This window comes from Chrysochloris asiatica, unplaced genomic scaffold (genome assembly GCF_000296735.1).
Source record: "Chrysochloris asiatica unplaced genomic scaffold, ChrAsi1.0 scaffold00009, whole genome shotgun sequence".
In the NCBI taxonomy this organism is placed as follows: domain Eukaryota; kingdom Metazoa; phylum Chordata; class Mammalia; order Afrosoricida; family Chrysochloridae; genus Chrysochloris; species Chrysochloris asiatica.
This window is the reverse complement of record NW_006408527.1, coordinates 30,133,901-30,158,377: the sequence shown is the minus strand read 5'-3', so window position 1 is coordinate 30,158,377 and position 24,477 is coordinate 30,133,901. Positions and strand designations below refer to the sequence as shown.

The 24,477-nt window shown below is 35.1% G+C and overlaps 1 protein-coding gene and 1 pseudogene across 1 annotated transcript in view; one reads left to right on the top strand and one right to left on the bottom strand.

Moving 5' to 3' along the window:
• Positions 1–24,477, bottom strand: part of KCNT2 (potassium channel, subfamily T, member 2) — a 728,083-nt gene that overhangs the window by 435,588 nt on the left and 268,018 nt on the right. The window contains exons 5-8 of the mRNA XM_006834237.1: positions 24,025–24,084; positions 6,268–6,342; positions 4,765–4,848; positions 1,265–1,359 (exon numbers count right to left, since the gene is read on the bottom strand). Coding sequence (XP_006834300.1) covers positions 1,265–1,359; positions 4,765–4,848; positions 6,268–6,342; positions 24,025–24,084 — 314 coding nt within the window. The remainder of the gene's footprint in view (positions 1–1,264; positions 1,360–4,764; positions 4,849–6,267; positions 6,343–24,024; positions 24,085–24,477) is intronic.
• On the top strand, positions 8,849–9,178 carry LOC102814640 (annotated as a pseudogene).

Below are 24,477 nucleotides of genomic sequence, written 5' to 3'. Positions count from 1 at the left end.
AGTGATGCCAGAGATGGAGGCAGAGATGATGATGTGGAGAGATGGAGCAGCTGGGGACTCTAGACCCAGAGAGGGAGAGGGACTGTGTGCTGAAGACTGGGGGAAAGGCTTACAGGGTATACCCTTTGGTTGGTTGATGATGCATGGAGGGGATTGTAACCATGGCAATGAAACGTTATAAGACAGGATGAATGTAAAGCTAATGTTCTCCCATGTAAGCTATCAAATGATTCACAATAAAACATTTAAAAAACGATAACTTTCCTCAATTTATCAAATAATGAAATTTTATTAAAAGTAAATAATGTCATGTGTGTCATGTCATCAGATGTTTACTGGATAAACCATAAAAAGAATTCCTGAAGAGTTAAAAAAAAAATCTGAAAAATAATTTACACTGTCAACTTTAGAGGGACATGTTAAACCAAGGCACCATCCAAAGTAGACATCATACCTACATATCTAGATCTTACTCTGTTGTACCAGTCTGTGTATGTATTCTTCCTTTTTTAGTACTTCCTAATTTGCTTTTGCTTTTTCTCAAAACAGTCAAATCCCGGTTAGAATGCAATTACATACAATATATAAGACTCCTGCAAAACAGACATATTATTCTAACTCATTTTCTAATTTTCATAGTTTACTTTTTAAGCATCTGCCTGAATCTGTATGTGCAGTACACCATTTCATATTGGATTGTTTTATAATTGCCAACGTGTAACCTTATGAAAAGGGAAATCGCTGTTTTTCTAGGTTAAAACAAAGTGCCAAGCCTTCCCTTGCACTGTCAGGGAACCTGCCCTCTCGTTCTGCCTGATAACACACTGAACATCACGTAGATATGGAAAACGCAGAGACAGCGACAGGCAGTGACAGTTTTCTTAGTGTTTCTGCTTTGAAGACTATAGAGACTTAAGGGCACCTTCATGTCGGTGGTACGACAGAGAAATTCTTGTTTTGACAAGTTTGACATGCAGGACAAATGCTAGTGATTTAGCTATTTACAGTACTTGGGAGAAATGTCAGAGAGGTAATAAATATCAATGACAAACAATACTCATATAGGTGTTATGTATTCCTTTTGTCTACAGGCTAAAAGAAAGACTTGGTAATTCATTGCTGTAGATTAATGTTAACATTTTCTGTTAAACATCAAGCTATTTCATTTTAGCCAACTATTAATTAAAATTGTTTATAATATTGTATTATTTACAAACTATAATTTAAAAAAAAATCACAAAAAGGCTTATAAGCACAATCTTACCAGGTGAAGATAAGACACAGTAATGTAGATATTAAAATCAAAACTTGATTAAACATTGCTGACTGTGTACGCTGAATGGCTCTGTGTAGATCATTCTAAAACAATTAAGAAAAAAATATAATTTTGACAAATATCAAATATGTCTGAGTTTCAAATACTTAACATTTATCTTGTGGCCTAATCAACACATAGACTCTAAATTATTCCAGTACCACATTCATATTCTGACTTATGTCTACAAATAGACAAACCCCATGTACTACAAATAATGATATACTCATATTCCAGGAGTCCTGGTGTAGCACTGTCAGATAAACACAGAACTGCTAAACTCAAAGTCGGCAGTTCAAACCACCAACCACTCCTTTGAAACCATATACAGGGTTGCTAGACTCGAAGTCACTTAACAACAACAACAGCATTCATATTCCAAAGGTAATACTATGAAAAGACTGAAGATATACTACATATTTCAGTTTACTTGTCTTGTAAACATTTTGAAAGAGGCTGTATTTAACTCGCCCAAAACCCTCCATGGTTAACTTAATCTCTTATGGAAAATTTTCATTTAAAAGACCAGAAAATAATATATTGAAAGAAGGTGGAAGTAACAATTGATATCTAATATAAAACCTCATTTTCTGAGTCACAAAAATAAAAAATTATGGCAGGTAATTTCAAATATAAATTTTGAAATTAAGTAGTCAATGAACAATTTATTTAAAGTTTTAATTCATTAATATTAAAATAAATGTGAACTCAATATATTACTTACATATTTCTCATTGGTTAATAATAAAAAAATAATGAAACCCAATGAAGTTTAATTTGCTAACAATGAGCATCAAGTTACGCTACTGCTCGTGTGATTTGTTATAAAATTTTGGAAGACAATTAGGCAATATAGGTCAAATTTAGAAATATGTTGTTTCTATTTTCTCTATTTACCCAATCATTCATTCATTCATTCATAACCATATTAAAATTATCAGATGGCTACAAATATTTATATAGGTTCATCTTTAATAAAAAAGGTTAATATTTAGTATATTGAATAGTTATTAATATTCAAATGAAATGTTCATGACTTTAAACAATACATAATTGGTTAAATAAATTAATAAATATTTATATAATAGTCTCAGATAAATGTGTTAAAATGTTTTAAAGAGGAATATTTATTGTTGTGTACTACATACTACTGTGTGAAAAAAAAGCCAGGTATAAAATAGAACAAATAAAATAAAGCCATGTCTAAATTGTATGTGTATTTACGTGCAGAAAATGTTGGAAGTATATACACATTACTAATGTTTATTTTGTGTGGTAGATTTATGGATATTTACAAGTTTTAGCTTTGCTGTTCATTTCTACTTTTCTATAATAAGCATTTAATGATTTTTAAATAAATATGTTGTTGTTAAGTGCCATTGAGTCAGTTCTGACTCATAGTGACCCTGAATAAGGTTTTGAGAAGCAGTTCAGTACTTTTCCACAACACTACACCAGAATTCCAAATTCAATATTTTACTGTTGTTATTAAGTGCCGTTGAGTCAGTTCTGACCCACAGCAACCCTGTATAAGGTTTCCAAGGAGTGGGTGCTGAGCTTGAACCACCAACTTTGTGGTTCAAACGACTTTGCAGTCCAGCGCTTTAGCCCACAGCACCACACTAGGACTTCAAAATCAATATAGCATAAGATAAATAACTTCACTAATCTAAACTTTCAATGAGACTTTATTTTATCTTCTTCCACCATACATTTAACCAGACTGCTATGAAAACAAATAACTTAGTTGAGTGATTCTCACTGCTTACATTTTTTCTGGCTGAAATGTTAGTGAGCAGAAAAAAAAGATAAAAATTTAGGAAACAGTAAGAGGAAGAAAAGCAAAATATAGAATAGAAAATGAACCCTAAATTAGTATTGCAAAGCACAACCTTTAAAAAAAATTACCTTTAATCTCTAAGATTGACTTATGGTCTCTCTCTCTTTGTTAGCTTACTTTACTTTTTTATTCAATAGCAAATAATATTTTCCAGTAACAAATATCAGCAGTTTGACAATCTATGTTTAGAGAAATTAATGTTTCTTTTGGGTCATCAACAGTCCAATGTTTCTACAAACCATTAGGCCATTTACTTCATGAGACTCCAGTGGTTACTTGTTACTTAGATATATTTATTTGCTATGGATACTCATCTTTTCCAAATACATCTTTTAGTTAAACTGTGGGTCATTTCTATTAAAGTCCATTTCAATGAAAAACAAGCTTATTTTCTAAAAAATTTATTTTACTCTGTAGTTAAGTTTAGTATCTGGTATTTCTATACTCTAATATTTTCTGTTATGATTTTAAAAAAAAGTAAAACAAAATAAATTTATATTTAAAAAAATTAATAAGCAGAGTAAGTGTAGTTATTATGTAAATCACTTGTCTGAAATAAAAGTGTGATTAGGTGGCTTCATCAGTACATGATAAAGAAAGCACAAGGAATAAAATTAGTGTTTTTGCTAGATACAATAAAATATACATATAAATCATACATGTTTGTATGCCTATGTGTGTATGAGGAATTTTATAGAAATGAGCAGAGGTGCTAAACTGTTTACTAATTGGAGTGTTTATTATGCAGTGGACTTATGTTAACATGTATGCACTTAATGAATGAACAGTAAATATCTTTCAGCTAACTTATAAGTATTGAAGCATATGGCAAATGTATTTTGTTATAGGTATAAACCAGGCCTTCCAAATAGCATCAACCGTGGGCAGAATGCAACTGTGGGGCAGCTCTGAGTTTTGCATCTCTTACCCTCTCTACCTTTTGTTTCCTGTCTCCTTCCTACTATCCTACACACTCCCACTCAACCGAGTCTTTGAAAAAAAAAAGGCTTTAAAGAGGTCTCCAGCTAAAACATGGACTTACACATAACCTATAAATTCATATGGAATATGAAACAAATACAAATAAGGGCAGTTTGTTATAATTAACAGATTGCATTGGAAGTGAATTGTATTTAGAAGACTAGCTGCCTCATCCAAAAAGCAAATAAGTTTTGGTTTAATGACGTTTAGAAATTCTGAACACTTTTTCTGTTTACCAAATCAGAGGACCTCACAAAAGGAGGGATTTGACAATGTGGGCATTCTAGAAGTTTTGATTTTCCGTTTGGATATATAAACCAACGATTAATATAAATTCCTATTACATATTACTTACATTTCATAATATTTTACCAAAAACCTTTTTAATGAAAATTTAAATAAAAATAATTACTTACTAAGGTATTAAATTATCTTAAAAAGAAGTTTTAAATGAAATATTTGGATAATTATAACTAAATAAGTTCTAATAGTATAAGCTTATATTGTATAGAAGAAAGTAGGAAGACTGGTACTCTAAATCACAGTCACTTTGTTTGACATGAACACTTAAGGAAAGAAAGAGTCTCTTAAAAATGTTTTTGGTTCCACACTGTGAGTTAATACTTACAATCATATTTTCCAAGGCATGTTTGGCAAGCCAACAATTTAGAAAGACTGGCACAAATAGGTTCCTTAAGGAAGGCCAGAATATCTGAAAAACAAATCAGAACTAAAACTTTTCTCTCAAAGCAAGAAATTACATCTAGCAGATTAAAAAGAAAAGTAAAACAAAAGATAAAGTCATTAAATATAATTAAAACATAGAGCAAATACTCTATATTCGTATTATTAATTAAACAGAACAGTTAAGACTTTTTCATTCATTTTCTAAGTCTAGTTAGGGAAATTATTTCAAAAGTGTAAAGAAAGTAAGTCTCATTGTGGGACTGGACTGAAAGGTCAGTTTGAGCTGCAAGGTCAGTGGTTCAAGCTCACCAGCCACTCATAGGAAACCTTATACAAGGTCACTATGAGTCAGAAATTACTTAACAGCACTTAACAAGACAACAATAGATATCAACTATATCCTATTATGCGAATTATTTAATAGTTTTTTTCTGTGACCACATAATACAAATATGTGCTTTCTCTTTCCTAGAAACAGAGGAGAAAGTAAGAACAAGGAGAGATTATTCTGCCCTTTTATTCTAACCACTTCTTATCTTTCAATTCTACAAATTTAAGTGACATTTAGGAGGCACGTCCAACTGGAATTATATTTAGTTAGTCTCATCATAAAATCTAATTCTAGTTGCTCCTCTAAGTAAGTTAATCATCTTATAAACAAAACTTAAATAATTTTTATAAATTATCATTCCACCACCGGACATCATAAAACCACTACTGAATTGATATGAGAACTTAATTTACAAACTGAAAAAGTGCTGGTTGTATATTTATGGACTCAAAGTTGAACAAGATCATAGCATCATGGGCACTATAGAGAAATGTGACAAAGAAACATTGCTGAGATAATACTGCTAACTTTCTTACGGGAGTTCTGATAGGGTGATGTAGTATAAGTACTGGACTGTTAACTACAAGGTTGGCAGTTCAAACTAACCAACTACTCCTCAGAAACCCTATATTGGGTTGCTATGAGTTGGAACAGACTCAACGGCACTTAACAACAACAAAAATAAGCTTCTTACGAAGAGAACATTGGTTTTAGTAAATTCTGTGATTAAACTAGAGAGAAATCATATTTACCACAAGAGAAAACTTTTATAATTGATTCTACACATTCCGCTTTTAAAAGCAATCTCTACCATATAAATAAGAAATGAAGTACTTTACGATTTGTGTAAACAATATTTACCTCCATGTAAGTATCAGTTTTAGAATATGCATTTGGAAAAAAGCATTTCATTTTGCTTTTGTATTTAATCTCGTAAGTTTTCATTTGATAGTATTCATTCTATTTCCCTATGTATTTATTAATACCATGACTCTAGCCAAAGTTTAAATCCATCTATCTTAGTTGCTTATTATATAATGGTATTTTGATTTCAAGAATATTCTTAGATCTATTGACAAAATTATTTTCTCTTAAGATTCTTTTAGGACTTACTGAGATAATGAAGGGAACCGCATTAATTATTTCCAAGATGAAGGGTATTCGTAAAATCTGTTCCCAGATGTTTCCCTTTCAAGAAAGAATGAATAAAAATGAAAGTCAATTATACTGAATTTTATTAAAGGGGAAAAAAGCATCACTTAGAATGTCTTTATCAATAAGGACAACTTAATAACAGAACATGGAATCATTTTATAAAGATTATTTTTCTGAATGTAATTGCACTCTCACATATGTGTGATACTTTATTAGGAATATGTGTAATATTCCTAATAACCCAGGAATATTACACATGGCATATCTTGATTATATAATAATTAATGGAAGAAAAGGTTACTAGTAAAAATAAAACACATTGATAAAACCTATGGAATGAATAGAAGAGTAACTCAATTTTTATTATAATAATTATATTAACTTACTATAAAGTGCACTAGTTTGTAAAAACACACACTATATGATTGGCACTAACACTGCTTTTTATTTTAATAAAACATAAACAAAATTTATATTTCATACAGTGGATCACAATTTGCATCTTAGAACCATGAGAAAGGAGAGATTATTTCCATCATCAAGGTCCTGCGCTCCTGACTCACTCAGGGCAATAGTATTAATCCAAACATAATTTGAGGGACACAAGGCAAAATTAAATTCTTGACCTCTTATTAAATAATGATTCACAATTTTTAAAAAGGTGACATCAGACATAAAAACAAGCTGTTGCCTTTGTAATTGCAAGGTCCTATGAAACTGCATAGTTCACACACTCATAAAGCTGGTCCTGATTTTAATAGGTCATCAATACAATGTTGCTGAATCATGACCAATGATATAAAACTCAAACCTTCCTAAAGTAGATTAATCTGAATTGAATTGAATTGAATTACACTGAATTGAAATCTGTTTTCCTGTATTTTCCATTTATTTTATAATTCTTGTTGCTATTTTGTTATTGTTAAGTGCCGTAGAGTTGGTGCTGACTCATAGCAATCTTGTATTGCTATGAGGAGCAGCTGGTAGATTTGACCTTGTAGTTAGCAGTGCAGTGCTTTTCCTATATATGGTGCCAGGACTCCACTTAGGATAAGCACTGCACTGCTAACTACAAGGTCAAATCCACTTAATGCTATATTGGGAACCTATCTTAAGTTTCTCTGAGGCCTTAAAGGCCTAAAATTACACTGACACAAAATACCACCATGAACTGAAGCAAGGTGCTAAGATATGGAGAGATGATTTTGTTAACACTAGTTCAACACCCACTCCACGTCACATAAAAAGTGGTGGAGATGTTGAATGTAGAGTGCAGCAGTGTGGACACAGTACAAGAAAAATGTCAGAGGAGTTACACTTATCACCTCAAGCTAAATGAAATGGGTTCAAGGGTATCACTTAGAGAGCTTCGCTCAGATAGAGATTAGTCTTTCACTAGCTTAAAATGTCTAAAACAGAGGAAAAGACAGTACAGCAAAAAGAAATAGGGTCTACTTAAGGTTGAAGCACACAGTTTTACCAATGGCAAGTCAAAAGTACCAGTTTTCCAGAAAGCAGCCACAGACCCTAAAAAATGTAACCAACCTGGGGTCATCTGAAAAGTGTTTCCATCAAGAGAGATAGTGGATAAAGAATCAGTAATAAGCTTGGAGTTATAAATGACTAGCTAGAGGCACTATGGCCTTGAGGGAGATTCGGGAGAATCACAAAGACCCTCCATGGGAGAAAGGACCAGGATGAGGGGCTAAACGCTAAACTAAAACTAACTGTTCCACTCAAGCAACTCTGTCCCAGATGTTGGCTTCACCTCTGTCACTGGCTCCTCCTCAGCCCAGAATGTGCCCCCAAACATCTAGTTTCAAGTAAAAGCAGACATATGTAGGATATAGCCCCTGTGGTACTCTTCCACTCCAAAGTAGGTCTAAACTGGGAAGGAGCAAAAGCAATTTTAAACTTTTACATACATCGATCCGGATTTCTTAAGTACTTAATAAGTGAGACTGCAAATGGAAAACTAAGAAAGCCTTGTAGTCTGCCCCAGACTTCATCTGAGCAGCAAAGAGAAGAATTCATGAACATAAAAGACTGACACTTTCACTGAGTCAGGTCTGTTCAATAAACCAGTTGTTAAGCCATTCTTTTTATAACTCTGCATGATATAAATCAACTGTTTTTACATGATTCAGTTTCTAAAAAGCTTAATATTTGGCTATTATTTTCTTGCTGTATTTTTGTTTTCAACATACCAACCATTACACACACAAGTAAATAAGGGTATGGGAACAGTTACCACTGATAATACAGAAGTATAGTTCCAGTAATCCGGAGGGAAGATCATTATTAGTTTTCCTGACAGTTGTGACACGTTAGACAAATTCAGTTCGTGATAAAAATATTCTATTTCTCTTATGACACTCCTTTCTTCATTTCCATATATGCCACATTAATTCAGACTTGTTTTTCACTTGAATAATATTTTTTTAAAAAATCTATTAACTGGCTTTCTCCCACCCCATCTCCCCCGGCCATCTTGGCGGCTGCTCTTGGTTGGGGGCCGTCCCATACCTAAGGAGGGAAGATGGTGGCCGCAAAGAAGGCAAAAAAGTCGCTGGAGTCGATCAACTCGCGGCTCCAACTTGTTATGCTGGGTTACAGTCAGACTCTGAAGATGATCCGGCAAGGCAAAGTGACACTGGTCATTCTGGCCAACAACTGCCCGGCTTTGAGGAAATCCGAGATCAAGTACTACGCCATGTTGGCCAAAACTGGTATCGATCACCACAGTGGCAATAATATTGAACTGGGCACAGCATGCGAGAAATACTACAGATTGTGCACACTGGCTATCATTGATCCAAGTAATTCCAATATCATTAGAAGCATGCCAGAACAAACTGGTGAAAAATAAATCATGCTTTGTTTTTTCTTTAATAAAACTGGCCAAAGCTTGTTTGTTTTTTTTTTGTTTTTTTTTAAATCTATTAACTGGTAATCTATTTACTTGGTTGGGACCCTTTCCAATTTACCTTCCTAATATTAACGCCAGTGGTGTTCATTTTTCCAAGTTAACTTTTTTTTTAAAGGTAAGTTTAGGTAAGAGAATTCTAGATTTAAAAAATGGTTTCTAGGTATGATTAATTTTTTATTTAAAGAATTGGACATTTTGCTTAAATTTGTTTTTTCTTGTTTTAATGAATGCACCACGGTGAGTCAAAAATTATCTGCACTCTGCTGTAGAATTCATTCTAATCAAATTTCAGAAAAGAGAAATATATCCGTTATCAATATAATCTCCTTGTTTTTCAATACACTTTGTCCATCTGTTAACAAGCTCTCATATTTCCTTATCAAAAACTTTTTAAGCTGAGCTGCAAGCCAAAAATAAAATGGTGTCTTCATTTCTTCATCAGAGGTGAATGTTTGCCCTCAAAGAACTGCTTTCAGGAGACCAAACAGGTGAAAGTCTACCAGACTTTTAGATCAGGAATAAAGGGAGGATGCTTTAACACCTCAAAATGAAGTTTTTGCAGAGTGTCAACAGTGTTGGCAGAGGTGTGACAATGTGCATTGTCATGCAAGATTACAATGCCTTGGGATAGCAGTACTGAGCATTTAATCCAAAATTTAGGCTTCAGCTCTTCAGTAAGCATCTCACTGTTAATTGTTAAACCATTTTCCTGATAGTGTTCCAATACTAGCACTGGAGAATCCCAAAAGCTGTTAGCATCAATTGTCCAACTAATGGTTGACTTTTAAACTTTTTCTTGGTTGGTGATTAAGAATGTTTCCATTCCATTCTCTGTCATTTACTTTGAGGCTTGTAGTGATGAATCCATGTCTTCTCACCAGTAATCTTTTTTTGTCTTTTTTTTTGAGAAACTTTTACCTTCCTCTTGAGTATCAGTACAAATTTTGTTTGCAGCTGTCTAAACACTTCTGTTTATGCCCTTCTGTGAATTGTTTCAGAACTCTTCTCGCACAAACTTTTCGAATCCCAAGTCTATGGTGGATTATTTCATAGCCAGCATGGCTGATTTGAAAATTATGTGCCACATAACTCACTGTCACCTGCCTATTCATCAGAATCATTTAATGTGCACACTCAATGCTGTCATCAGCCGTGGATATGGACTGGCATTTTACTATAAACAGAGTACAGATAATTTTTTACTCTCTCTTCTATATGTATACACAGAAGGCTGTTTTTATAAAGCAGTTGATAAAGCATTAGAGGGTATTTCTGTTGAAAAAGAAGAACTGTAGTTTTGGGTGATTATCTAAAATGCTTGGCCAAACAGCTATAAACACGAATGTTAATAGCATTTAGTATGGACCTGCACTTCATTATTATAAAACTCAAAATATAGTTGGTGTCAGAGGATTTTTTTTATTCATAATTGTTTACTAACCAGAACATACATGTACTTTACGTACTTTTATTCACTTTACTGATATTTCAAAAAGAAAGACAATTACAGTCTTTGTTTTTGAAATATTAGGTAAACGAGGCTGCAGTGCCCATAAATATTTAAGCTATTGTATTTATTAAGTCATGCATGTTTATTTTACAAGGTCTTATGTAGGAGTCCTAGTGTGGCACTGTGGGTTAATGTGCTGGACTGCAACACCAGCAGGTCAAGATCAACATCCGCTCCTCGGAAACACTATATAAGGTCATTATGGGTCAGAACTGACTGGGCAGCACTTAACAACAACAACAATATAGGATCAAGAAATCCTGGTGTGGCTCTGCAGGATAAGCACTGGACTATAAGGTTGGTTCGAACTGCAAGGTTGGCAGTTCATATCCACAAGCCACTCCTCAGAAGCCCTATAGAAGGTCACTGTGAGTTGGAACTGACTCAGTGGTACTTAACAACAACAACAACAATGTAGGACCATATAGTCAGTTTGAACCTCAAAATCAGTGGCTCAAACCCACAAGTCACTCCTTGAAAATCCTACATAGGGTCACTATAAGTTGGAATTGAATCAAAGGCACTTACCAACAACAACAATGTAGGATAAGCACTGGATAAAATCTCAGTTTGAACCACAAGGTCAGCAGTTCAAACTCACCAGTTGCTCCTCAGATACACTATAAGGGTCACTATGAGCCAGAACTGACTCAAGGGCACTTACCAACAACAATTTCAAGAATGGACTTCTGTATGGCAAAGTAGGATAAGCACTGGACTGATAACAATAAGATTGGTGGTTCAAATCCACCAGCCACTCCTCAGAAACCCTATACAGGGTAGCAATGAGTCAAAGCTGACTCTATGGCATGTAATAACAACAACAAATTCAAGAATTATAAAGTACTGTTGTTGTTATGTGCCGTGGAGTTGTTTCCGACTCATAGTGACCCTGTACAGGGTTTCCGAGGCTGTAAATCTTTACGGGAGAAGAAAGCCTTATCTTTCTCCCGCGGAACAGCTGGTAGTTTCAAACTCCTGACTCTGCAGTTCCCAGTCCGATTCGTAACCACTAGGGTACCAGAGCTCCTTTATAAAGTATTAGCAGATATTATATAAAATGTATTTTAAAGTCATTGTATAGATAAGTGTACATATAAAGATATATATGTATGCATTATCTTTGCTTGCATATACTTCTGTTGATAGGTGACTTTGACTCATTTCCAATTCATAGTGACCCTGTTCTGAGCCATCATCACAATTGTTGTTGTGCTTGAGCCCATTACTGCTATCACTGTGCCAGGATATATATTTAGATATAGATGCAGACATAAAGGGAGAGAAGTGGCTCTGAAGGATAAGCATTGGACTGCAGACCTTGAGGTCAGCAGTTCAAGCCTACTGTGAGGGAAAAGCTGTCTGTTCCTACAAAGATTTATAGTCTAGGGTCGATATGGGCTGGAACTGACTCCACAACATAACAACAACAAAGATATATATCTTTCCAAACCAAAACAAATATTTGAAAAACAATTTTAGAATTGACTGCAATTACTAGTGAAATATAAATTTGTGCATGCATATAATTTTTCTTAAAAACTGAATCTGAAAGGGAAAGCTATAGTTTAGATTCTTAATTTACTCATTTCCAAAGAAATTATCAAATGCTCTGACACAGTCAAAAGAGTTTGACTAAATTTATGAGACAAAAAGAAGATAATTAAAAGCAACCTATCCTTCCATTGCCACATAATTCTTTTAGACTCTCTGTCTCCTTTATAATATGCAGGATCTAACTACCATCTACCTCTCCTCACAGGCCTTCCATCTAAGCCATTAGTATTTGTGAAGGTCAGGATGGAAATATATATCATCAAGCTCTGCTCTCATTTTATAAAGAACAAGAAGTAATTCACTGTAAATGCCATCACTATATAATTGCAATGGAAAATTATCTTGACTCTGTGTGTTTTGAAAATGACTTTTTAAATTAGAACTGTTTTTGCTAAGTGCATCAAATCGGCTCCAATTCCTAGTAACTCTAACAAAACAGAATGCAACACTGCTAGTCCAGCACTATCTTCAGAAATTGCTATGTTTGAGTTCAGCGCTGCTGCCACTTTGTCAATCCATCTTGTTTGGCGTCTTCCTCTTTTTCACTGACTCTCTATGTTACCAAGCATGATTTCCTACTCCAGGGAATGGTCCATCCTGATAACATGCCAAAGTGCATCAGACAAAATCTCAACATCTTCACTTCTAAGGAACATTCTGGTTATACTTGTTCAAAGGCAGGTTAGTTTGTTCTTCTGGCATAATTGTGGCTAGAATTTCTATTAACAAAGTAACAAGATTAATTTCATATTAGTTTTTAACTAGAAGTTGGATCAAATACATTTATAAATCCAGGTTAATATTTTGGCCTGACGACATTTCTATATGGAGTCATGGTTTGGCGCTGTAGGATAAAGCACTGGACCACAAGGTTTGTGTAAAGCACAAGGTTAGAGGTTCAAACTCACCTGCCCTCCTTGGAAATCCCTCACAGGGTCGCAATGAGTGAGAACCAACTTGATGGCATTTAACAATGACAATATATTTCTATACAAGCCCTGGTATGGTGTCGTGGAATAAGCACTGGACTGGTAACCACAAGACCCACAGTTCAAACCCCAAGAGCCATTCTCAAAAACCCTACATACAAGGTTGCTATGAGTTGGAACCAACTCAACAACATTAAAAACAACATATTTTTGCATACACTTCTGTGCTAACGGACAAGATATACTTAAAGAAAAATAATGCTTAATTTCAAAAGTATCACTTTTTATATTTAGTTAACATTCTTCACATATTTGCATATTTTAAAAGTTTCAAAATCTGAGATATTAATTTATTTGATTTTTAAAAATTTCTCTACTTTTCCAAAATCCAGATTTGCCAATCTGGATTTACAAATCAAACTATTTATCCCACTCAAACCTACAGACATCAAGTCAATTCTGACTCAGTGTACAGTTCTACCCTACAGAACAGAGTAGAATGGCCCTACACAGTTTGTTGTTTTTGTTAAGTGCTACTGAGTCAGTTCCAACTCATAGCAACCCTATATAGGGTTTGCAAGGAGTGACTGAAGGGTTTGAAGCTCCAACTTTGTGATTAGCAGTCCAGTGCTTATCCTACAGTGCAACAGCAGGGCTTCCTATAGGGTTTGTTGTTGCTGTTGTTAACTGCAGTAGAGTTGGTTATGACTCATGAGACCCTGTATAGCGTTGCTGAGAACCAGCTGGTGGATCTGAACGGCAGTTCGACATTGCAGTTGAGCACTTATTCTACACTGCTACACCACTACACAGCTGTACATCTTTACAAAAGCAGACTGACACATGTTTCTTCAGTACAATGGCTCTTGAGTTCAAACACTGATCTTTTGTTTAGCAGCTCAGAGTGACACCACATCTCCTAAGGGAAATGGGAGCTCTACTAACACAGTGGTTAACAACTCTGCTTGCTATCTGAGCAGTATGAACACATCAGTCACTTCATGGGAGAAACATGTGACAATAGGCTTCCTAAAAGACTGTACTTTTGGAAACTCTAGGGGGAAATTCTACTCTGTGCTATAATCTAAATCTATCTGTCTAAATAGGCTTAATGGCAAAGGGTTTGGTTTGAGCTTTATTGTGAAGGGGAATATCTAAATAAACATTAAAAGATTCTGCTTCAATATCTTAATCTATACAGTTTATCACTGATCTAGAACTTTTTAGATAATTTAGGAATAAGATACCACCATTTGTGAGTTCTTTCATCTTCTCTTCTCTAGCTTCAAACTATTCCTTCATGTACTATTTTCCAAAAGAGAGCTTCCTCCAAAGCTAATTACTGGACATCAAATGTCTATAAAACTTACTACTTTTTACAATTGATGTGCATGTCCCACAAGCACCTCCAACTCAAACACTTCTAAAACTAATTCCAGTATTCCATCTAACTTGAACTCATTTGGATTCATCTTGAAATCACTATTTCATAGTTTTGATGTATTTCTCAGTCATTTGGAATAAGTAATCTTAAAATATTACATTATTTATTTTTCCTCACCTACAGCCAACATCTTATTTCAATTCTTTTATGTTTTAGTCATGTTGTCCAGAGTTTCTAAACAAATATTCTTAAAACTTATTTACAGTTATGTTCAACAATTTCATCAACTTCTCTCATTGTTGTTTTTGTTAGTTGATAGTAAGTAGGTTTAAACACATAAAAATGTTACACATAACTGAAAGAAAACTAAGAGGTCATACACCATCCTCATAATCACAAATCTGAGCCCATTGTTGTTGCCACTGTAGCAATTTATCTTACTAGGGGACATCCTCTTTTTCACAGACCCTCTACTTTACCTAGCATGATGTCCTTCTCAAGGTGTTAGACATTTCTGATAGTAAGTCCAAAGTATGAAAGACAAAGTCTCACTATCTTGGCTTTTTTTCTTTTCCCTTTTTGGGTGGGTTCTTTTTCTTAGTCTTTTAAAGTAATGGTCCTATTCAGTATTTCTACTTTTCTTACTGACTAATTTCACTCAGCATAATGTCCTCAAGGTCCACCCATGTTATGCAATGGCTTGCAGCTTCCTTGTTTTTCTTCAAGGTATCATAGTATTCCATTGTGTGCATATACCACAGTTTGTGTATCCATTCTTCAACTGATGGGAATTTTGGTTGTCTCCATTTTTTTGCTATTGTAAATAGTGCTGCTATGAACATTGGTGTGCATATATCTACTCGTATTATGGCTCATATTTCATGTGGGTAAATACCAAGTAGAGGAATTGCTGGGTCATAAGGTATTTCTATTTACAGCCTTCTGAGGAAACACCATATTGTTTTCCAGAGTGGCTGGACCATTTTGCAGTCTCACTAACAAGGTAGGAGGGTCCCAGTCTTTCTGCATCCTCGACAGCATTTGTTGCTCTTTTTTTGATCTTTGCTGTTATTGCTGGTATGAGATGACATCTCATTGTTGTTTTGATTTGCATTTCTCTGATGGCTAGTGATTGTGAACATTTCTTCATATGTTTGTTGGCTACCCAGATCTCCTCCTTAGTAAAATGTCTGTCTGTTCATGTCCTGTTTTTAATTGGGTTATTTGTCTTTTTCTTGTAGAAGTGTTGTAGATTCCTACACATTTTAGATCCCTTATCTGATGTGTCATTGCAAAATATTATTTCCCATTCTGTGGGTTCCCTTTTTTACTCTTCTGGTGAAGTCTTTTGATGCACATAAGTTTTTAATTTTTAGTATGTCCCACTCATCCATTTTGTCTACTTTTGTTTACATACTTTTCAAAATGTTTCATAGTCTGTATATGCCCTGAGTTAGTGTGCTCACATTTGTCCCTATATTTTCATTGATGACCTTCATAATTTTGGGATTCACATTTAGATCTTTAATCCATGCTGAGTTCGTTCGTTTTTGTATAGGGCGTGAGGTAAGGTCTTGTTTCATTCTTTTGCATATCGTTTTCCAGTTCTCCTGGCACAATTTGTTAAAGAGACTGTCTCCACCCCATGCAATATGCCTAGGCACTTTGTCGAAAATCATTTGGCTGTATGTGGATGGGTTAATTTCTGGATTTTCGATTCAGTTCCATTGATCAATGTATCTTTTATTGTACCAGTTACAGGCTGTTTTGACCACTGTAGCTATGTAGTAAATTTTGAAATTGGGGAGTGAGAGACCTTAAGTGTTGTTCTTCTTAAGCAGTGCTTTGCTTATCCTGGGTCTCTTTCCTTTCCACATAAAGTTAGCAATTGTCTATTCCATCTCTTTTCCATCTCTTTGTTGTTGGAATCTGGATAGGGATTGCATTATATGTGTAAATTGCTTTGGGCAGTACTGACATTTTCTCGATGTTGAGTCTTCTTATTCAGGAACATGGTATGTTCTTCCACTTTTGTAGGTCTCTTTCGGTTTCTTATAGTAGTGTTCTGTAATTTTCTTTGAATAAGTCTTTTCTTTCTCTGGTTATGTTTATTCCTAAATATATCATCTTTTAGGTGGCTATTGTAAATGGTATTGTTTGCCTAATGTCCTTTGCAGCACTATCTTTGTTGCTATAGAGAAATCCAACTGATTTTTGTATATTGATCTTGTTGTTGTTTGTTGTTGTTAAGTGCCATCGAGTCGGGTCCGACCCATAGCGACCCTGTACAGGGTTTCCGAGGGTGTAAATCTTTACGGGAGTAGAAAGCCTCATCTTTCTCCCGCGGAGCGGCTGGTAGTTTCGAACCGCTGACCTTAAGGTTCGCAGCCCGATTCGTAACCACTACGCTACCAGAGCTGAATCTTCCAATGAGGTCTAATACTTTTTTCACTGAGCCTTTGGGGTTTTCTATGTATAGGATCATATCGTCTACAAATAAGGAGAGTTTTACTCCCTCTTTGCGAATTTGGATGCCTTTGATTTCTCTTTTGTGCCATGTAGCTCTGGCTAAAACTTCCAGTACAATGTTGAATAGGAGTGGTGATAAAGAGCATCCTTGTCTAGTTCCTGTTCACAGAAGGAAGGCTTTTGGTTTCTCTCCATTGAGAGTGATATAGGCTCTTGGTTTTGTATCTATGATCTTGATTATGTTGAGGAATTTCCCTTTAATTACTACTTTGTTGAGTGTTTTTATCAGGAATGGATGTTGGATTCTGTCAAATGCCTTTTTTGCATCGATCAATATGATCATGTGTTTCTTTTCCTTTTTCTTATTTATATGATGGATTATGTTGATTATTTTTCTAATGCTGAACCATCCTTGCATCCCTTTTTTGAAACCCACTTGGTCATGATGCTATTATTTTTTTGATGTGCTGTTGGATTCTGTTGGCTAGGATTTTGTTGAGAATTTTTACATCTATGTTCATGAGGGATATTGGTCTATAGTTTTCTTTTTAAGTGATGTCCTTCCCTTGTTCTGGTATGAGGGTTATTCTTACTTCATAGAAAGTATTAGGGTGTTTTCCATCCTCTTCTATATTCAGGAGTAATTTGAATAGAATTGGTGACAGTTCTTCCCTGAATGCTTAGTAGAACTCACCCATGAAGCCATCTGGGCCTCGACTTCTTTTTGTTGGGAGTTTTTTGATGACCTGATCAATGTCTTCTTTTGTTATGGGTTTGTTCAAGTTTTCTACTTCATTCTGAGTAAGTTTAGGTAGGTCATGTTTTTCTAGAAATATATCCATGTCTTCTAAGTTTTCGAATTTGTTGGAGTACAACTCTTCATAGTATTGCTATTATCCTTTTGATTTCGTTTGGTTCCGTTGTGATAGTGCCCATATGGTTTCTAATGTGAGCTACTTGTGTCTTCTCCCTCTTTTATTTTGTTAGGTTTGCCAATGGTTTGTCAATTTTATTAATCCTTTCAAAGAACCAGCTTCTTGTCCTGTTGATTCTTTTTATATTTTATCAGTTTTCCATCTTGTTTGTTTCTGCTCTTACCTTTATTATTTTTTTTCTTTTGGTGACTGTAGATTGCCTCTCCTGGTCTGCTTCTAATTGTTGGAGATGCTGTGTTAATGTGTTAATTTTGATTCTTTCCTCTTTTTGGATATGTACATTTATCGTAATAAATTGTCCTCTCAGCGCTGCTTTTGCCGTGTCCCAAAGATTTTGGTATGTTGTGTTTTCATTCTTGTTTGTTTCTAGGAACTATGTGAATTCACGTTTAATTTCTTCTTTTACCGAGTCGTTTTTCAGCAGGGTGTTGTTCAGTTTCCATGTATTCAACTTTATTTCCTTAGTCTTGTTATTATTAATTTCTAATTTTACAGCATTGTGGTCTGAGAAGATGCTCTGTAGAATATTGATGTTTGTAAATTTACGAGGCTTGCTTTGTTACCTAACATAGGGTCAATTCTGGAAAATGTTCCACATGCACTGGAAAAGACTGCATGTTGTTCTGTTGTTGGATTGAATGCTCTGTATATATCTATGTGGTCAAGTTTGTTGATTGTGTTGTTTAATTCCTCTGTAACTTTGTTGAATTTCTTTCTGGTTGTTCTGTCCCTTTTCGAGAGTGGCATGTTAAAATCTCCCACTATAACTGTAGATTTATCTATTTCTTTCTTCAATTCTAGTAAGGTTTGCTTCATGTATCTTGGCGCTTTTTCATTAGGAGCGTAGATATTTATTATGATTATGTTGTCTTGCTCAATTTACCTTTGGATCATGAGATAGTGTCTTTCTTTGTCTCTTATGCTAATTTTTATTTTAAAGTTTAGTTTGTTGGAGATTAATATTGCTTGTTTATTGTTGCATTTAGCTTGGTAAATTTTTTCCCATCCTTTGACTTTTAATCTGTTTTTGTTTTTGTGTATAAGGTGTGCCTCTTGCAGGCAACATATTAAGGGTCTTTTTTTCTTATCCATTCTGCCACTTCACTGGTGCATTCAATCCATTGGCATTCAATGTAATTAATGATAAGTATGAATTAATTGCTGCCATTATGTTACTTTTTTGGTAGTGTTGTTCATTATTTGGTTCTGCATGACGTCTTGAGTTTGGTTTGTGGTTTCTGTGCTACTTCTTGTTGGTTTCTTCTTTGTTTTCATGTTTGCTTGTTCTGCTTAAAAGTTCATTTTCATGGTAAGTTGTGAACTATTAACTTTATTTGGTGTTACCTTACAGTCTACTAACTTTTCTCTCCATTTAAGAGAATCTATTGTATCCTGTAATTTACCTGACATCCTCACCACCTGGGTCTCTGTTGCTACATTTGTCCCTTAGTTGAGATTGAAATAATTTTGATCTTGGGTTAACCTCCCTGGTCCTTTGAGATTGTTGTTGTAGTCTTGTTCTTTTCTGGACTCTGCTATCTGTTGACTGAGTACCAAATGGTATTGCCATGGCTGCCAATCTCTGGTTGTTGTATGTTCTTGTTGGTTTTCAGTCCACAGAACTCCCTTTAGGATGTTTTCAAGTGCTGGGTTGGTTTTGATAAAATCTCTCAGATTCTGTGTATCATGGAATGTCTTGATCACACCATCGTATCTGATTGGTAGTTTTGCTGGATAGATGATTCTTGGTTGACAGTTTTTTGTTTGTTTTTTTTTTCTTGTAGGGCTTTATATATGTCTCCTCATTACCTTCTTGCCTGCATGGTTTGCTCTGAATAGTCAGAGCTTAATCTGATTTGCTTGCCTTTATAAGTGACATTTCTCTTCTCCCTGGCTGCTTTTAGTTTTCTCTCCTTGTCTTTGATTTTGGAGAGCTTGATTATTATACATCTTGGAGTCTTTCTTTTGGGGTCTAACCTTCCTGAGGTGCGTTCAGCTTCTTGAATGTTTATCTTCTCATCTCTCAAGATGTCAGGGAAATTTTCTTCCAGAGGCTCTTCAATAATCTCCTCTGTGGACTTCTCTGAGGCTTCCTGTTCTTGAATGCTAATAATTCTTAAGTTGTTCCTCTTCATGTTATCCAGCATTAATGTTAAACTCTCTTCAGATTTTTTTTTATCCCTTTTTATGCTTGCTCTTCTATCTTAGCAGTATTGAGAGATTTGTCTTCCAGCTCACTAGATCTGGCTTCCATTTCTTCTATTCTGCTCGTTTCCCCTTTCAGTGTATTGTCCATTTCTGATATCTTATTATAAATCATCTGGACCTCTTTCTGCAGGTTTTGAATTGTTTCCAATGCTGTATCAATCATATTTGATTGCTCTTGTAGTACTTTCCTGACTTTTTCCGTGTTTTCCAACACCCCATTTCGGAGCATTTAAATTTGTTTCCTTATCATTCTGAATTCTTTCTCAGGCAAATCCAAAACCTGCTCTTCCTCTCCTATAAAGCATTTTCTGTCCCCAGCTCATTTGTCTCAGCTACTTGCTTCTGTTTATGGACATGTTTCAATATTGTTTGTTGTTTTTTGTTCATCATTTCCAATAGTAATGTGGTTTTTTAAAGCTTAAGTGGATGTTTGTTGTTTATTATTAAGCTTACTGGGTGTCCCCTGGTGAATAAGATCAGGAGAAAGGCTTTCCTTTTCTCTTGCAATGCTTACCAGTTGTTGTTGGCTCTTGTCTCAGTGGTGGAATATTATAGAGTATTCTTATAGCTTGGCTATATGGCCACGACTGCTGTCTCAATTCTTGAGTAACATAGGGAGAAAAAGCTCCCATCTCCAGGAAAGATATGTGTGCTCAAAAGGACCAAAAGCAGAAGTAATATAAATGCAGAGACAAAAACCACCACTTTGAAACAGAAATAAAGCTGTGGTTGACTGTCCTGAGCTACACAGGCAGTGTGTGTATAAGGCAGAAGCCTCCAGCAGTGGGTGAGCGTGTCCGCTCACTCAAGCCCTTTTTCTAGTCACTACAGTAGACGTGCGCAGGTAAATACTGAGAAGTTAATGGGAGAAAGATTGTCCATTATTTTTGCCTCTGAAAGTCAGTTAGGTATCTGTGTGTGCACAGTGCAATTCTCGAGATGTTTGAGTCCTTTTATGTTGGGTTTTTACAGATTGCTTTATAAGGGTCCTGCGCAGGGAACTCAGGTAGCACAGTGGCCATGAATGGGGTCGCAGACCGGAAGGTCAGCAGCTTAAAACCACTGGCCGCACAGTGGGAAAAAGGTGAGGCGCTCCACTCCCACAAAGACTCACAGCCCTGGAAACCCTGCACAGGGTCTCCTGGAGTCAAAACCAACTGCACGGCACACAGCCCCTATGGGTCCTGCACAAGAAAATTTTAGAGCTGTGTCTCCATGGCTGACATCATAAGTAACTTCACTATCTTGGCTTTTAAAGAACATTATGGCTGTACTTCTTCCAACACAGATTTGTTTGTTCTTCTAGCAGTTCATGTTTAAATATTGTTTTTTTTCAATACCACATTCAAATACATCATTTCTCCTATAGTCTTCCTTATTCACTGTCCAACTTTGAAATGCATATGAAGCTATTGAGAATACCAAGGCTTGGGTCAGGGGCAACTTAATCCACAAACTGACATCTTTGTTGTTGAACTCTTTAAAGACGGTTTTCTGTAGCAGATTTGCCTAATGCAATAGGTCATTTGATTTCTTGATTGATGCTTCCATAAGTGTCAACAGTTCATTCAAGCAAAATAAAGTCTTTGACTTCAGTGTTTTCTCTGTCTATCATGATGTTATTCATTAATTCAGCAGTAAGGATTTTTGTCTTCTTTGCAATGAGGTGCAACCCGTACTGAAGACTTTGGTCCTTTTCATTTTCAGCAAGCAAGGTTGTATCATATCCATATAGCAGCTTCTTAATAAATCTTCCTCTAATCTTGAGACCATGTTTTCTTCATATAGCTCAGATTCTCAGATTATGTGCTCATCATACAGCTTTAATAAATACAGTAAAATAATACATCCCTGGTGCACAACTTTCTGGATTTTAAACCTTTCAGTTTCTCCTTGTTCTGGTCGAATGAATGCCTCTTAGTCTATGTACAGCTTCCTCGTGAACAAAATCAGGTGTTCTGGAATACTTATTCTCTGCAATGTTGTCCATAGGTTGTCATGATCCACACAGTCAAAATATTTGAATAATCAATTTGCTAATGCTGGGGTGAGATGTTATCATGTTGTTGTTCTGATTTCCATCTCTAATAACTAAAGATCATGAACTATCTTCATTTGTTTGTTGGCTGTCTGAATGTCTTCTTGGTAAAGTATCTGTTTATGTTCTCTGCCCCATTTTTAATTGGCTTGTTTATCTTTTTTTTTGTAGCAATATTGTTGTTAGGTACCATCAACACATATGCATGACAGAAGGAAACACTGCCCATTCCTGTGCCAACCTCAAAATCCTTGCTTCACTTGAGTCTATTGCTACTGTCACTATAGCAACCATCTCATTGGGGTCTTTTTTTTTTTTTTTGCTGACCATGCAGGTGCTGTAGTTTTCTACAAATTTTCAAGATTAGTCCCCTTTCTGATATATCATTGCAAAAAAACAAAACCTTCTGTGTGCTCTCTTTTTATTCTTGGTGAAATCTTTTGATGAACTTAATTGTTTAATATTTAGGAGGTCCCAGTCATTACTTTGTCTTTTACTATTTGTATATTTTTTTTGTTATGTTTGACAGTGCATTTATGCCATGTATTAAAACCCCTAAGTTTGTCCCCATTTTTTCGTTAATCATCTTTATAGTTCTAGATTTTACACTTAGGAATATGACCTATCTATATGAAAATGCTATTTAGTACCTCATTGAAGACAAGAGTATTGCAAGAGTTAATGGAATAGAGGTAAATACTGTTATATGCACAATCCTAAAACAACAGTGATCTATGGGTACAAACACAGACTGAAAGGGTGTTGGAGAATATCCACAAATATATAAAGGGTTGACAGAGGGTATTTGTACATGAGCTTTTACCTTTCCTGCAAAAATATCTATGAATGTGGTGAAGCAAGCCAGGGTCAAAATTATTAAAACTTCCTACACATTACCAAACACCTTGGGTGAATGAGTTGGTGGGCCTGGGGACTCAGGATCACAGTTTCAGGGGACACCATGGTCAACTGGCATAACATTGTCCATAAAGACAGTGTTCTACATCCTACTTCAGTGAGTAGTGATTGGAATCTTAAAAGCTCAGGAGTGGCTATCCAAGGTGCAACAAGGAAAGAAGAATGCAGAAGAAAGAAGAGTGATGAAAACTGAAGATACTTGGAATCAGTTAGTACAACGGACTAGTGAAATACAAGAACACCAGGCTCCATGCCTCTGAGACTAGAAGAACCTGGTGATTCTCAGCTACCACTAGCTACTATTCTGAAAGGGATCATATTGAAAATGCCTATTACATTCTGCCTTGTATTTATTATCTGTATAACCTTTAAAATTTTTTTCTCCCAACCACCTATTTCTAGATCGAAAAGTCTTTGAGAAACAAAATTATACAGTATACCAACTCAAGTTCCTCATCAAATATAAACTCAATACAAAAAAATAAGAGGTATCATTATCATAATTACTATAAGACATATCCTTTTCAGTGTTTTATACATAGGTCAGAAAAGAGGTTATATACAATAAAGAGCCAGTCCATTCCAATTGCTTGCCTTGCTATAAATGCATATGCTATATCAATTATAGTACAGGAATTACTGACATACTTTTAATCCACCAAGGACAAGGTTATTGTCTTTCTACAGTTTTTTATCACGTATTAGAGAAGCCCAAAATAATTAAAGTCATTTAACAGGAGCTGCCTTAGCTTTACAGTATAAATGGCAAGTAGAATAACATTGGATAAATTATTGTAATATTTCTATATGCAGAAAAGTGCTAAGTAAAATAACTTACCTTGTAACTGAGGTATCCAAGTAGTATTGTTTCAAACAGACTTATCAATGCCACTGAAACCTAAAATATAAAGTGCAACATAATGAGAAAATGCAATCAAATTAAAATATAAACTCATGCTTATAATCTTGTTGTGTATACATTTTATTAAATGACATATGGCACATCAAATTCTATAAATACGAAACTAGTCAAAGTTTGCCAAACTCTGTACAATAACTAAGTTTGAGATAGTGTCTAATCCTCTAAATAAATATCTTTTAGCTATACTTCCAAATGCAAAGGTGGGATAGAATAGTCAGACTAGCTGGAATTTGCAATAATATAGGTAATACTAATAAGAATAGTTTTTTGTGTGTATTCCAAAAACACACAAATATCCCACTAAAAATAACTGCCCTTTTCCTGTAATAGCACCACCTCCTCCAGTATATCCACAAAAACAATCATTCC